Source organism: Neofelis nebulosa, chromosome 10, assembly GCF_028018385.1.
Source record: "Neofelis nebulosa isolate mNeoNeb1 chromosome 10, mNeoNeb1.pri, whole genome shotgun sequence".
NCBI classification, from domain to species: domain Eukaryota; kingdom Metazoa; phylum Chordata; class Mammalia; order Carnivora; family Felidae; genus Neofelis; species Neofelis nebulosa.
The window spans coordinates 107,899,559-107,911,581 of NC_080791.1; the positions used below are offsets into that span (position 1 = coordinate 107,899,559).

The 12,023-nt window shown below is 53.3% G+C and overlaps 1 protein-coding gene across 30 annotated transcripts in view; it reads right to left on the minus strand.

The window, feature by feature from the left end:
- The window catches only part of NRXN2 (neurexin 2), a 109,515-nt gene that overhangs the window by 84,667 nt on the left and 12,825 nt on the right, over positions 1-12,023 (minus strand). For all 30 annotated transcript variants that reach the window (XM_058689507.1, XM_058689510.1, XM_058689505.1 and 27 more), the window contains exon 3: positions 1,742-1,759. In XM_058689507.1, the coding sequence (XP_058545490.1) occupies positions 1,742-1,759 (18 nt within the window). The remainder of the gene's footprint in view (positions 1-1,741; positions 1,760-12,023) is intronic.

Sequence of the window (12,023 nt, forward strand, 5' to 3'; positions counted from 1 at the left end):
CACATGTGACACATATACACACATTCTCACACACCTGCACACACATACTCACACATGTGACACATATACACATTCACACATGCACCCGCACACATACACACACTCTCACACACATGTGCACACACACACACTCTCATACATGCACCTGTATACATACACACTCTCACGCACCTGAACACACATACACTCTCACACACGTGACACACATACACACTCTCACACACACACCTGCACACACACATACACATACATTCTCTCATACATATGACTCGCATACACTCTCACACATGTATACACACATGTTCACACACATCCACACTCACACACAATGCACACAGATACACTCTCACTCACATGTGCATGCAGATACACACACACTGTCTCTCACACATGCACTCTCTCTCGTTCTTTCTCTCTCTCTCTCTCTCTCTCTCTCTCTCTCTCTCACACACACACACACACACACACACACACACACACACACAGATGGGTGCCTGCCCACCGGGACCAGAGAAACTGAAGACTTCCAAGGAGAAGAGGCATCTATCAGTAAGAGACAAGCCGAACCGCGGACCCCACAAGGAAAAATGGGTTCCAGCCCACACTCAAGCCCAAAGCACTTCCCTTCTTTCTTGCCCAGGACTCCTGCATCCTGGGTGCTCCCCCTGCTCCTCCCACACCAGAGCCCAGGCCCAGGGAGCTCTCAGCCTAGAGCTGCTGCATCCCTCCCACCTGCCACTTGCTTCTTGCTTCTCCAGGAAACGCGCATGGGACACCTTGCCACCTGCCCTCTCGACGGTGGCCATGTGGGCGCCCCCGCGCCCCTGCCCCCCATCCCACGTGATCTTCCCCTCTCGCTGATCTAGTCCACCCCCGAGGCGGGGAAAGGGCCAGGGAAAACCACAGCAAGAGGGGAAGGTTCAGAGAATGACAGGAGCCCAGAGAGAGCCTGGGGACCGGCAGAGCCAAAGAAAGAGGTCCAGGGACAGAGCCCTAGTGAAAAAGAAAAGTAAATATAGAAACCAGAGAGAGAGAGAGAGAGAGAGAGAGAGAGAGAGAGAGAGAGAAGGCAAAACAAAAGACAGGGAAAGAATGGACAGAGGGACTCCAAAGAGAGGCACACTCCGGCCCTTGCCCTTGCCCTTGCCCTCGGCCTGGGCTGAAGGAAGAAGCAGACCACCCCTACCTACTGGCCCCGTGGGGCAGGGGCCAGGGGCCTGCCCCAGTGTCAATCAGGGCAGAGAAGCTGCCACCCACCTACACCTGCTGCCCCAGGGACCCAGGCCCCCGCCCCTGCCTGCATTCTTCAGAGCCCAGAGCAGACTGTACGTGAGCACTGCCCCCCCCCCCCCCGCCCCGGCCCCCGGCTGCGTGGCCCTCTTAAGCCTCCTCAGCGGGGCTGGGCAAAAGGGTGCCCCCTCACTCACTTCTCACTCCTCCAGTCCCCTCCCCTCACCCTCACTCCAGTCTCCTCCCTAAGAAGAATCGCCAGTCGCAGCCTGGCCCCGAAGACTGGGAGTGGAAGGGCCTGCCCTCTGCCCGGCAGTTCTCCCCAGCAAACCAATAAAGAGGGAACAGGCAAGGGGCGGGGGCTGAGGGAGCCGAGAGGACACCCAGACATCCTTCCCCAAGGGGCCCCAACCATGGGCAGGAGAGGGAGCCCGCAGGTGGCCGACACACCCTGGCACAAGCCCGCACAGGGATCGATCCGCCACCCCAGTGACCAGAAAGCATCACTCACCTTCCATGGGGTGCTCCTCTGTAAGCCAGCGAGGGTCAGGAAAGGGTGAGGCAGAGAGAGAGAAAAAGGGAAGGCTAGTTAGTGAGGGTGCCGAGGACGGGGTCTCAAGGAGAGGGATGAGTTCAAGGTCCCGGTGCCCCGCCGTCCCTCCCCGAGGCCCTGACACAAGTCACCCACACCGGAAGGCTCTGCTAGGGACAACATAGAGACAGCTGTTCCCTGAGTCAGTGCCTCACACACAGGGTCACACGGTCCAGGAGGACCCACGTCTCATGGTGCATTTCAGGAAACTGAGGCCCGGGGCAGGGAAATGAGCGCTCAAGGTCACATGGAGAATCAGAGGCAGAACCAGGCGCAGCAGTCAGGCAGTCTTGACTCTCCCAGGCACAGCTCCTCCCCTGCCTTCCACTGTGGCTCAGAGACAGATGGGGACACGCTCACACTCAGTGACACACTGACACACATAGGTACTCAGCGATCCAGAGACGCATATAATCTCTCACGCAACTCACCCTCGAGGCCTTTGCACACCCAGATCCAACCACCACCCCGCCACCCACCCGGGGGAGAACAGTCATCCACACACAGTCACAAAACACAGTTCGGCCGCCAAGGGCTGTGTGACTCCAGTCACTTAACCTCCCTGAGCTACTACCGGTCCCTCTTCCACAAACATGACAGACACGGACCACATCGTTTCTGCGGCCCCTGTGGCTTGGGTTCTGTGATTCTAGGAAAAACAGCTGGGTGAAGTGAAGTGCCCCCCGGGGCTGGATGGGCCACTTCAGGGGTGGGACGGGGTCCCATTGCAGCGGGCCCATCCCTAAGTTACGTCACAGCCTTTGGGTAGCCAGCCCTCGCCCTATTAGGGGTCTGCCTGGGCCTGGCCCTGAAGTGCACCAGATGGGTCAAGAGAGGGTAGAAGGGGGAGAGGGGAGAGGCAGTTCCTTCAATTAGGCTGCAACTCCTCGAGTAGGCGGGGCTCTGGCCTGCTCTGTAGGGGGCTGTGCCCCGCCCCCCAGCCCCAGACATTTCTCAGGGCCCACCTACTGAAGCCGCAGGCGGGAAGAGAATCTGCACAACCTACGAACATACAGACCCAGGGGCGCCTGGGGGGCTCAGTCGGTTGAGCCTCCGACTTCGGCTCAGGTCACGATCTCGCGGTTCGTGAGTTCGAGCCCCGCGTCGGCCTCTGTGCTGACAGCTCGGAGCCTGGAGCCTGCTTGGGATTCTGTGTCTCCCTCTCTCTCTGCCCCTCCCCCGCTCACAGTCTGTCTCTCTCTTTTAAAAATAAACATTTTTGCAGGGCGGGGGGCGCCTGGGTGGCTCAGTCGGTTAAGCGTCCGACTTCGGCTCCAGTCATGATCTCGCGGTTCCTGAGTTCGAGCCCCGCATCGGGCTCTGTGCTGACAGCTCGGAGCCTGGAGGCTGCTTCGGATTCTGCATCTCCCCCTCTCTCTGACCCTCCCCTGCTCATGCTCTGTCTCTCAATAATAAATAAACACTAAATAATAATAATAATAAAATAAACATTTTTTAATGGAAAAAATACAGACCCAGCGGGGAAACACACACACATGCACACATGCATGTAGGCCCCAAGGTACGCACGCAAACACACCAACAGCTGTTCGGTGCACACCCACGCCCGCATGCGCACACGGTCTCCTCCCTCCGACATCATTTTGTGTTATTTGCTCATTCGTTCTTAGGGGGTTCGCCATACTCCAGAAACACACACACACTGTCGATTGTCAGACCTTCTACCCCCTCCATAATATACACACACAGGCTGAACGCAGAATCAATACCCACACGGTGATCTAATACCTAATATTAGATGCATGAACCACCACTGCACCCCACACTCCTCCGCTGGCTAAAGACTCATGCCCGGTGATGAGCACAGCTCTCTCTTTTTCTGTCTGTCGACCCACCTCTTTCCATTTGCTAAACCCACACACACACATACGCCTTTACGTATCTACGTGGGTCACGGACACAGACCTTCTTTTTTACCTGCCAGCGGCATCCCCCAATGGCTGTGTATACCACGATTTTCTTAAATAAACTGCAACACATCGCATTTATGGCAGGGGGTGATGCTGGGCCAGAGAGGGGCCGCCGGGAGAACCCCTGGATCCCCTTGGAACAAGTGGGTTAAGGCCCTGGTCAGTCAGTGCCGGCGTCTCCCCAGCACCCGTACACACAAGGCCCGGTGATTTCGAGATACTCCAACATGGCTAGTATTTCAAAAAGTATTCCCACCTGCCGCAAACGTGGGTCGTCATGCCAGGCTCCAGAAGGTGCGGCGACCAAGCTTGGCCTGCTGGCTGCCCACGTCTTCCCTCTCCTGGCTGCCGAGAGACCCACTGACCTCTCCTGCTCTGCTGCTCTTTGCTATCTGCTGATTCACCTGTGTCCCTTGCCTGCCATCACGGACCCCTCCAGGCTCAGTCCTGCGCCCTCCATGCTCCTCCCTGCCCCCTGCCCTCCTTGGCCAGAGCTCGCTTCCGTGGCTTAAGGACTCCCAAACCTGTGTTTGCAGATTGGGCCTCTTCCCTGGATGCCAGATCGGCGTCCCCATCTGTCTGCTCAGAGGTTACTCAGCTCCCCGACCTCCAAGTGCCAAAGCCATGCCTGTCTCCACCCCCGCCACAAAGTGCCCATTCCCCTGCATCTGGCAAAGGCACTGCCTTCAGCCAACACTCCTTGAGCACCCAGCATGTGCCCCCCCACTCTGCCAGGCTCAAGACGCTGTTAGTTAGCTAAGTGCCCAAGTGCCCATGACCCTCAACATGCATCTCACACATTAGCCCCATAGCGATCTCAGGAGCTTGGTGTAGTACCTACTCCTGTGGGCAGAAAGGGAAGCACGCCCCGCAGCACAAAATCACCTTTGACTTTGGTCACTGCGCTCCTAGGTCATCATAGCCCACGCCCTCACCCTTCACCCCTGGTTTCCTGCAAAGGAGCCTCCCCCTGGTTGGTCTCCCTGGTCAAGGTAGGCACCCAGAAATCAGCCTTGCCCTTTTGTCATAACAATCGCCCGGTCCTGTCACTTCCACCTTCTAAAACCTTGGAAGTGTTTTTCATCCCTCCATTCCCCCTACACCCCCAAGTCCAGACCCCCCCCCAAAGCCTCCCCTCGGAACATTAACAAGCCTCTTAAATGATCTCCCCCTACAGCCAGTCTTTTCCCCTACAATTCATAGTCCGCAAACCATGGTGGTCCAACCAAGTCACAACCCTGCTTAAAACCCTCCAAGGCTTGGGGCGCCTGGGTGGCGCAGTCGGTTAAGCGTCCGACTTCAGCCAGGTCACGATCTCGCGGTCCGTGAGTTCGAGCCCCGCATCGGGCTCTGGGCTGATGGCTCGGAGCCTGGAGCCTGTTTCCGATTCTGTGTCTCCCTCTCTCTCTGCCCCTCCCCCGTTCATGCTCTGTCTCTCTCTGTCCCAAAAATAAATAAAAAAACGTTGAAAAAAAAAATTAAAAAAAAAAAAAAAACCCTCCAAGGCTGGGGCTCCTGGGTGACTCAGTCGGTGAAGCGTCTGACTTCGGCTCAGGTCATGATCTCACCGCTTGTGAGTGCGAGCCCCGCATCGGGCTGTGTTGTCAGCTCAGAGCCTGGAGCCTGCTTCCAATTCTGTGTCTCCCCCTCTCTCTGCCCCTCTCCCGTTAGTGTTCTCTCTCTCTCTCTCTCTCTCTCTCTCTCTCTCTCCACCCCCTCTCAAAAATAAATAAACATTAAAAAACATAAAAAATAAAAAAACCTCCAAGGCTTCCTAATGCCTCCAGGAAACAGTCCAGTCTTCTCAGGAAAGTACATGCAAAGTTGGGCCATGCCTCCCTCCCACCTCCTTTCCTGCAGCAATCCGGGCTCCAGCCCCACCCACGGCTGTCCATTTCCCTAATGTGCCACATTTCTGCACATACCGTTCCCTCGGCTTGAAACGCCGTTCTCTATCCCCACTCCTGTCACCCTCAGCTGCTTGAGAAAGCCAACTCTTGTTCTAAGACCAGGTCAGTTACACCTCTGTTCGTGGTCCCAACTGACCTCCCAGTCAAGGCTAGCCACGCCTCTTCTTCTTTTTTTTTTTTTTTTTGCCACCCTCTTCTTAATTTTTTTAAATGTTTATTTTTGAGACAGAGAGAGAGGAAGAGCATGTGAGCGGAGGAGGGGCAGAGAGAGGGGCAGAGAATCTAAAGCCAGCTCCATGCTGACAGCAGAGAGCCCGAGGTGGGGCTTGAACCCACAAACCGCAAGATCATGACCTGAGCTGAAGTTGGATGCTTAACCGACTGAGCCACCCAGGCGCCCCTTTTAAAAAATTTTTTAAGTTGATTTACGTTGCGAGAGAGAGAGAGAGAGAGAGAGAGAGAGAGCGCACACACAGAGGAGGAGTGGGAGGTGGGGGGAGGGGCAGAGAGGAGAAAGAGAATTCCAAGCAGGCTCTGCTCTGGGAGGGGGGGGGGGGCGGGGAGCGGGATGCGGGGCTCCAACACACAAACTGTGAGATCACGACCTGAGCCGAAACCGAGAGTCAGACGCTTAACCGACTGAGCCCCCCAGGCGCCCCTGGCCACCCCGCCTTTGTGCCAGCTTTCAATATGCACATTGTGTTATCGTTTCACTTATTGTATATCCATTGCGATCGCGTTTCCATGTCTGCTTCCTGACTGGACTGTGTAACGTCCAAGAGCAAGGACAACGTCTCATTCATCTCTACCTCCAGCTGTGTGCACAGTTCCTGGCTCAGAAAAAGGCATGCCTATGTTTGTTGAATGAATAATCAAAAACGCTTCTCACATACCGAGTACTTCAAGTGTTCCTGGCTCTTTCCATGCATTGTTTCACTTCCTCGCCGTCGCCACCTCAGCAGGGCACACTGTTACTACTCTTGTAGAGATTGGGGAAACTGAGGCTTAGAAGGTGGAAGAAACTTGCCCAGTAGGCACACTGCTGGTGAGGAACAGACCCAAAATCTGAACGCACATCTGTCTGGCTTTCATACGGCCAATGGGGGGCAGGGGGCGCCTGGGTGGCTCAGCTGGTTGAGCGTCCGACTCCAGCTCAGGTCATGATCTTACAGTTCGTGGGTTCGAGCCCTGCGTCGGGCTCTGTGCGGACAGCTCGGAGCCTGGAGCCTGCTTCGGATTCTGTGTTTCCCTCTATCTCTGTTCCTCCCCCACTCATGCTCTGTCTCTCTTTCAAAAATAAATAAAGGTTAAAGAAAATTAAAAAACAAATACTTCCAATGGGCCACATCCTTGGCTGGAAGTCAAGACTTTTTAGATGCCGACTTTAATCTACAGTTTCTGATCTTATCTCCCTCCAAGCACAGCAATCCTGGTCTCCTCATCCGCCCCGACCCACCCTGCCCCACGACTCACATCCCCTAGACTCCTCATTCAGGCTGTTTACCTGGAGAGAAAGCCCTTGCCCTATCCTTTCCACTTCCACGAATCTCACTCAGTCTGCCTTCAAGATCTCGCCAAGTCCCTCCTCCTCCTTGCAGCCGTCTCTGACCACCGGGGTTAATGATCACGGTAACACTTATCGATCATTTAGAATAGTGCCTGGCGCGTTGTAAAGGATTTCCGTATAACTCATTTAGTCCTTACAGCAACGTTACAGCCTCCATTTTACAGAGTAGGACATTGAAGAACAATGTGATTAAGTAAATGGTCCAAGCTGACACACACAGCAAGCAGCAAAGCCAGACTCAACCCCCGGGGCAGCCCTCGCTCTTAGCCACTCTGCCATCGGAGGCTTTCCTTGTATGTGTCTTCTCTCTGGGCTCTTACGCCAGTCACTCCCTGCACTACTCTCTCGAGCCTGGAGCCGTCTCTACAGCAGAAACTGTCAGGACCCTGGGTATCAGAGGTGATCCCACATCACGTGACCTCAAGTAGCCACCTTTCACACACAGGGGGCTTACCCGCCCCACCAGAGGGCATGCGTGGTATTGCCTAACACGAACTCGAGATCCCAGCAGGTTCATAATCAAGGACAGTGATGAAGGGGCGCCTGGGTGGCGCAGTCGGTTAAGCGTCCGACTTCAGCCAGGTCACGATCTCGCGGTCCGTGAGTTCGAGCCCCGCGTCGGGCTCTGGGCTGATGGCTCGGAGCCTGGAGCCTGTTTCCGATTCTGTGTCTCCCTCTCTCTCTGCCCCTCCCCCGTTCATGCTCTGTCTCTCTCTGTCCCAAAAATAAAATAAAAAATGTTGAAAAAAAAAATTTAAAAAAAAAAAAAAAAAAAAAAAGGACAGTGATGAAGACTGGAACAAACGAAAAGAAAAAGTTCTGAGCGGCCGAAACGAACGTCCTTAACAGTGATGCCTGAAAGACTGTTATTTTCGCATAGGGGAGCCTCTCGGACCTTACCCAGAATCCACTTACTGGTGGTGACACACGAGCCTAACACGCTTGGGAATGCTGATTTTTCCAAGTTCGCAAACGGAGAGACAGAGAGGAGAGAGAGAGAAAGAGACAGAGAGAGAGGGGGAAAGAGAGACGGTTGTGGGCTGCTCCTTGACAACTCCTCACAAGGGCGGAGGTGGAAAAATCAGCAAGAGCTAATATAAGAAATCCAAAGTACAGCAGCCAGGCATCATTTCAGGCAGGGACAAACCTCAACGAAGGAACGAACCACTGTGTGACAGTGCGATCCAACACCTGAGGGGAATCACGACACCCTGAGTCATCCGGAAAAGGTGAAATCACTCTCCAAATATTATGCTTAGTGAGGCAGAGGGGCGTGCAACATATATCTCCGAAAGATCTCCATCCAGGATGCTCTTTCATTGTTGGTGAGTTGTGTATTTTAAGTGGGATAACGCTCCACTTCCCAGGGTGAGTTCCTCCCCCAGGGCTCCGGGAGACTGACATGCTACCGATCGATTTCTCAGTGCGGGGACAGCTGGCTGACAAATACAGTAATGCCCTCATCACATCCTGGCTTACGGGAGGAGCTGTGACCTGAAGAATTTGGGGGGGGGGGTGCTGGTTTCTGATGAAACACGGTCGCTAAATACCTCAATAAACCAAAGGCAAGCAATTCACGGACACAGCTCACCCGCTGCCTGAGCCTTTGGAGGCAGAATGGACAAAGGTGGGGGGCAGCAGGATTCAGATTCCCTTATATCGCAGGCGGCGGCCACGAGGAGTGAAAATGACCTAAGGCATTCCAGACACCTAGGAAACGCTCACCAGCTGTGAGGCCCCGGGCTCTGCCCCCTAGACTGTGTGATTCCGTCTCTTTTTGTTCCAACTGCTCCTTGGCGGTGTCCGCGGCCACTCCTCTCCCTCCGCCTCCCAACTGTGGGCTCCTCTGAAGTCTCGTCACCTTCTCCTTGGCCACCTCCTCTGATTCCAGAGCTTCAAATACTCTCTCTCTCCACACAGGCCCGTGGTGCCAGGGTCTCCCTCCGCAGCCCTGCCTCCGGCTCAAAGCTCTGGTCTCCACATTTCCAGCAGCCTGGACGCCTCCGTCTAAGAACACTGAGGGGCAATGCAGCTCAACACGTGCGTGATCTGTGGCCCAACGCTGCTCCCCGCCCGCCCGGCTTCCCCTTTCCTCTCACCCCTCTACCTCCTTCCACCGCAGCAAACCTGAAACCTCATCACCTCTGACTCCTCCCTGCCCCGCAAGAGGCAGAGTCCTAAAGATTCCAGCGACAGCTCCCAAGTACCGCCACCCTCCCTCGCCACTCCCCAAGACAAGCTGGGTCCAGGGCCTCAAGATCTCTTTCGACCACCCAAGTCTCTCCCAACTATCTTTTTCTATCTCCCGACCGATTTCTCCACTGCCTAACTCTGCCCCCCAAAATCCTTCTACACCCCACTCCCAGCTTCTGATATAGAGCTCTGCTGATTCCTACATCTGCTCAAAATTCTTTTGTGGCTTCATTTGCCGATACCCCGTACACAGCCTCCAGTAAATGTTGGTTGAATGATTTAAGTCAGAACTCCGAGACCTGGCTTCAACCTGCTTCTCCCACTTTATTTTATGTTATTTTATGTTATGTTATGTTATGTTATGTTATGTTATGTTATGTTATGTCATGTTATGTTATTTTATTTTATTTAAAGCTTACTTATGTATTTTGAGAGAGAGGGCAATGGGGTAGGGGCAGAGAGGGGAGAGAGAGAATCCCAAGAAGGCTCTGCACTGACAGTCAGATGCAGGCTCGAACTCACGAACCGTGAGATCATGAGCTCAGCTGAAATCAAGAGTCGGACGCTTAACCACCTGAGCCACCCAGGTGCCCCTGATTCCCCTGCTTTCGACTCCACTATTTGCCTTATACTCTTGGCGCCCCTCAATGGCCATGACATACACATCCCTCCCTTCCACGCCTTAGCTCTTGCCAGGGCCTGCACATGGGGGCCTCCTCAACCCAACCTCCTTCATCCGTGTTCAAGGTCAGTCTTCAATAGCACGCGTCTTATTACTGATCACCGCCCTCCAACTTGTAAACTATCCCCTTCCTAAAAACCCCAAGGGCACTCTGCTTGTGAGAGTAGTACATTCTAGTCGTGTACCAGGTATTCCTTTAACTTCTACAACAGACCTGTGAGACAAGCCCGCTTAGCCCCACTTACACACAAGGACAAATTAGTCCGCACGTGAGGCACCCACCTGCTGTCACGGGCCCAGTGAGGGCAGAGGTCAGATTTAAATCCCCTTCTGAGCCTCAGGAGTCTGGGGTTTAATCACTAAGCTGCACTGCCTAGCTGCATCTCTTTGGGCACGTACCACACAATTTTGTGTTGTTCTTTTGCCGTTGTTTATTGAGCATCTTCTATGAGCCAGACGCTATTCTAAGCATTTTACGTGAATTAGCTGACTTAGTTCCCATAACAAGTCTGTAAGGTAGGTACTGTTATTACCCCCATTTTCCAGAAAAGGAAACCAGGGTGGAGAGAGCTGAAGTCCAAGGTCACTGCCCAGGCAGTCTGGCTGCAGAATCTGTGCTCTTAACCACAGACTGGACTGCTTTTTTTTTTTTTTTTTTTTTAATCTGTTTCCCCAGTTAAACAGTCAACTCCCAGAGCAGTGTCTTATTCATTTCTGGCTCTCCTTCAGCCCTCAATACATGGCCCGTCACGAAGGAGGCCTCAATAACTACTTGTTGAATTGAATCACCAACAAACTTAGGAAACACGCACATGAGGGGCCCCTGGGTGGCTCAGTCGGTGAAGCGTCTGACTCTTGGTTTCGGCTCAGGTCAAGATCTCGCTTTTGTGAGCTCGAGCCCCGCCGAGGGCTCTATGCTGACAGTGCGAGCCTGCTGGGGATTCTCTCTCTCTCTCTCTCTCTCTCTCTGCCCCTCCTCTGCTCTGCTCACGCTGTCTCTGTCTCTCTCAAAAAGAAATAAATAAACTATAAAAAAAAAAAAAAACAGATATCCTAACAGGGAAGTTCTCAATGGGTAAGCCCAGACCCAGGAAGGCAGCGGGGGATTCCAAAGGATCCACAGATCCATATGTACACCAAGTACTGAAGGCAGGTTGATATGTCTTGCATATAAAGCTACAAAAAATTTTCTAAGGTATATTTGATTAACCACAATGGCAAACATAACATCAAAGTCATCTAAAAGCTTTCCTGAATTCATAGTAGCTTTGAGCCATCCATCCTCACAGCAAACGGATACAAAAATAACTACTATTTGGAAAGGGTACTGCGAATGACTGACCTTTAAAAATGCCCACAATCTTGGGGCGCCTGGGTGGCTCAGTCAGTTAAGCATCAGACTCTTGGTTTTGGCCCAGGTTATGATCTCACGGTTCGTGGGTTTGAGCCCCACATCAGGCTCTGCACTGACAGCACAGACCCTACTTGGGATTCTGTTTCTCCTCTCTCTTTGCCCCACCCCCTGCATGCACGCATATGTTCTCTCTCTCTCTCTCTCTCTCTCTCTCTCTCTCTCAAAATAAATAAACTTTTTTTAAAAACGCCTACAATCTCAAAAAAGTTGAGAATCACTCAAACCAGGTAATGATGAAATGACTGGAGGTCACCTGGGTGGCTCAGTCGATTAAGCGTCCAACTTCAATTCAGGTCATGATCTCGCAGGTCATGGGTTCGAGCCCTGCATCAGGCTCTGTGCTGACAGCTCAGAGCCTGGAGCCTGCTTCGGATTCTGTGTCTCCCTCTTTCTCTGCCCCTGTCCTGCTCGTGCTCCGTCTCCGTCTCTCTCATAAATAAATAAACATTTTTTAAAAATTTAATAATGAAATAACCGGAACTTCTGGGGAAACGTGGGGACCCT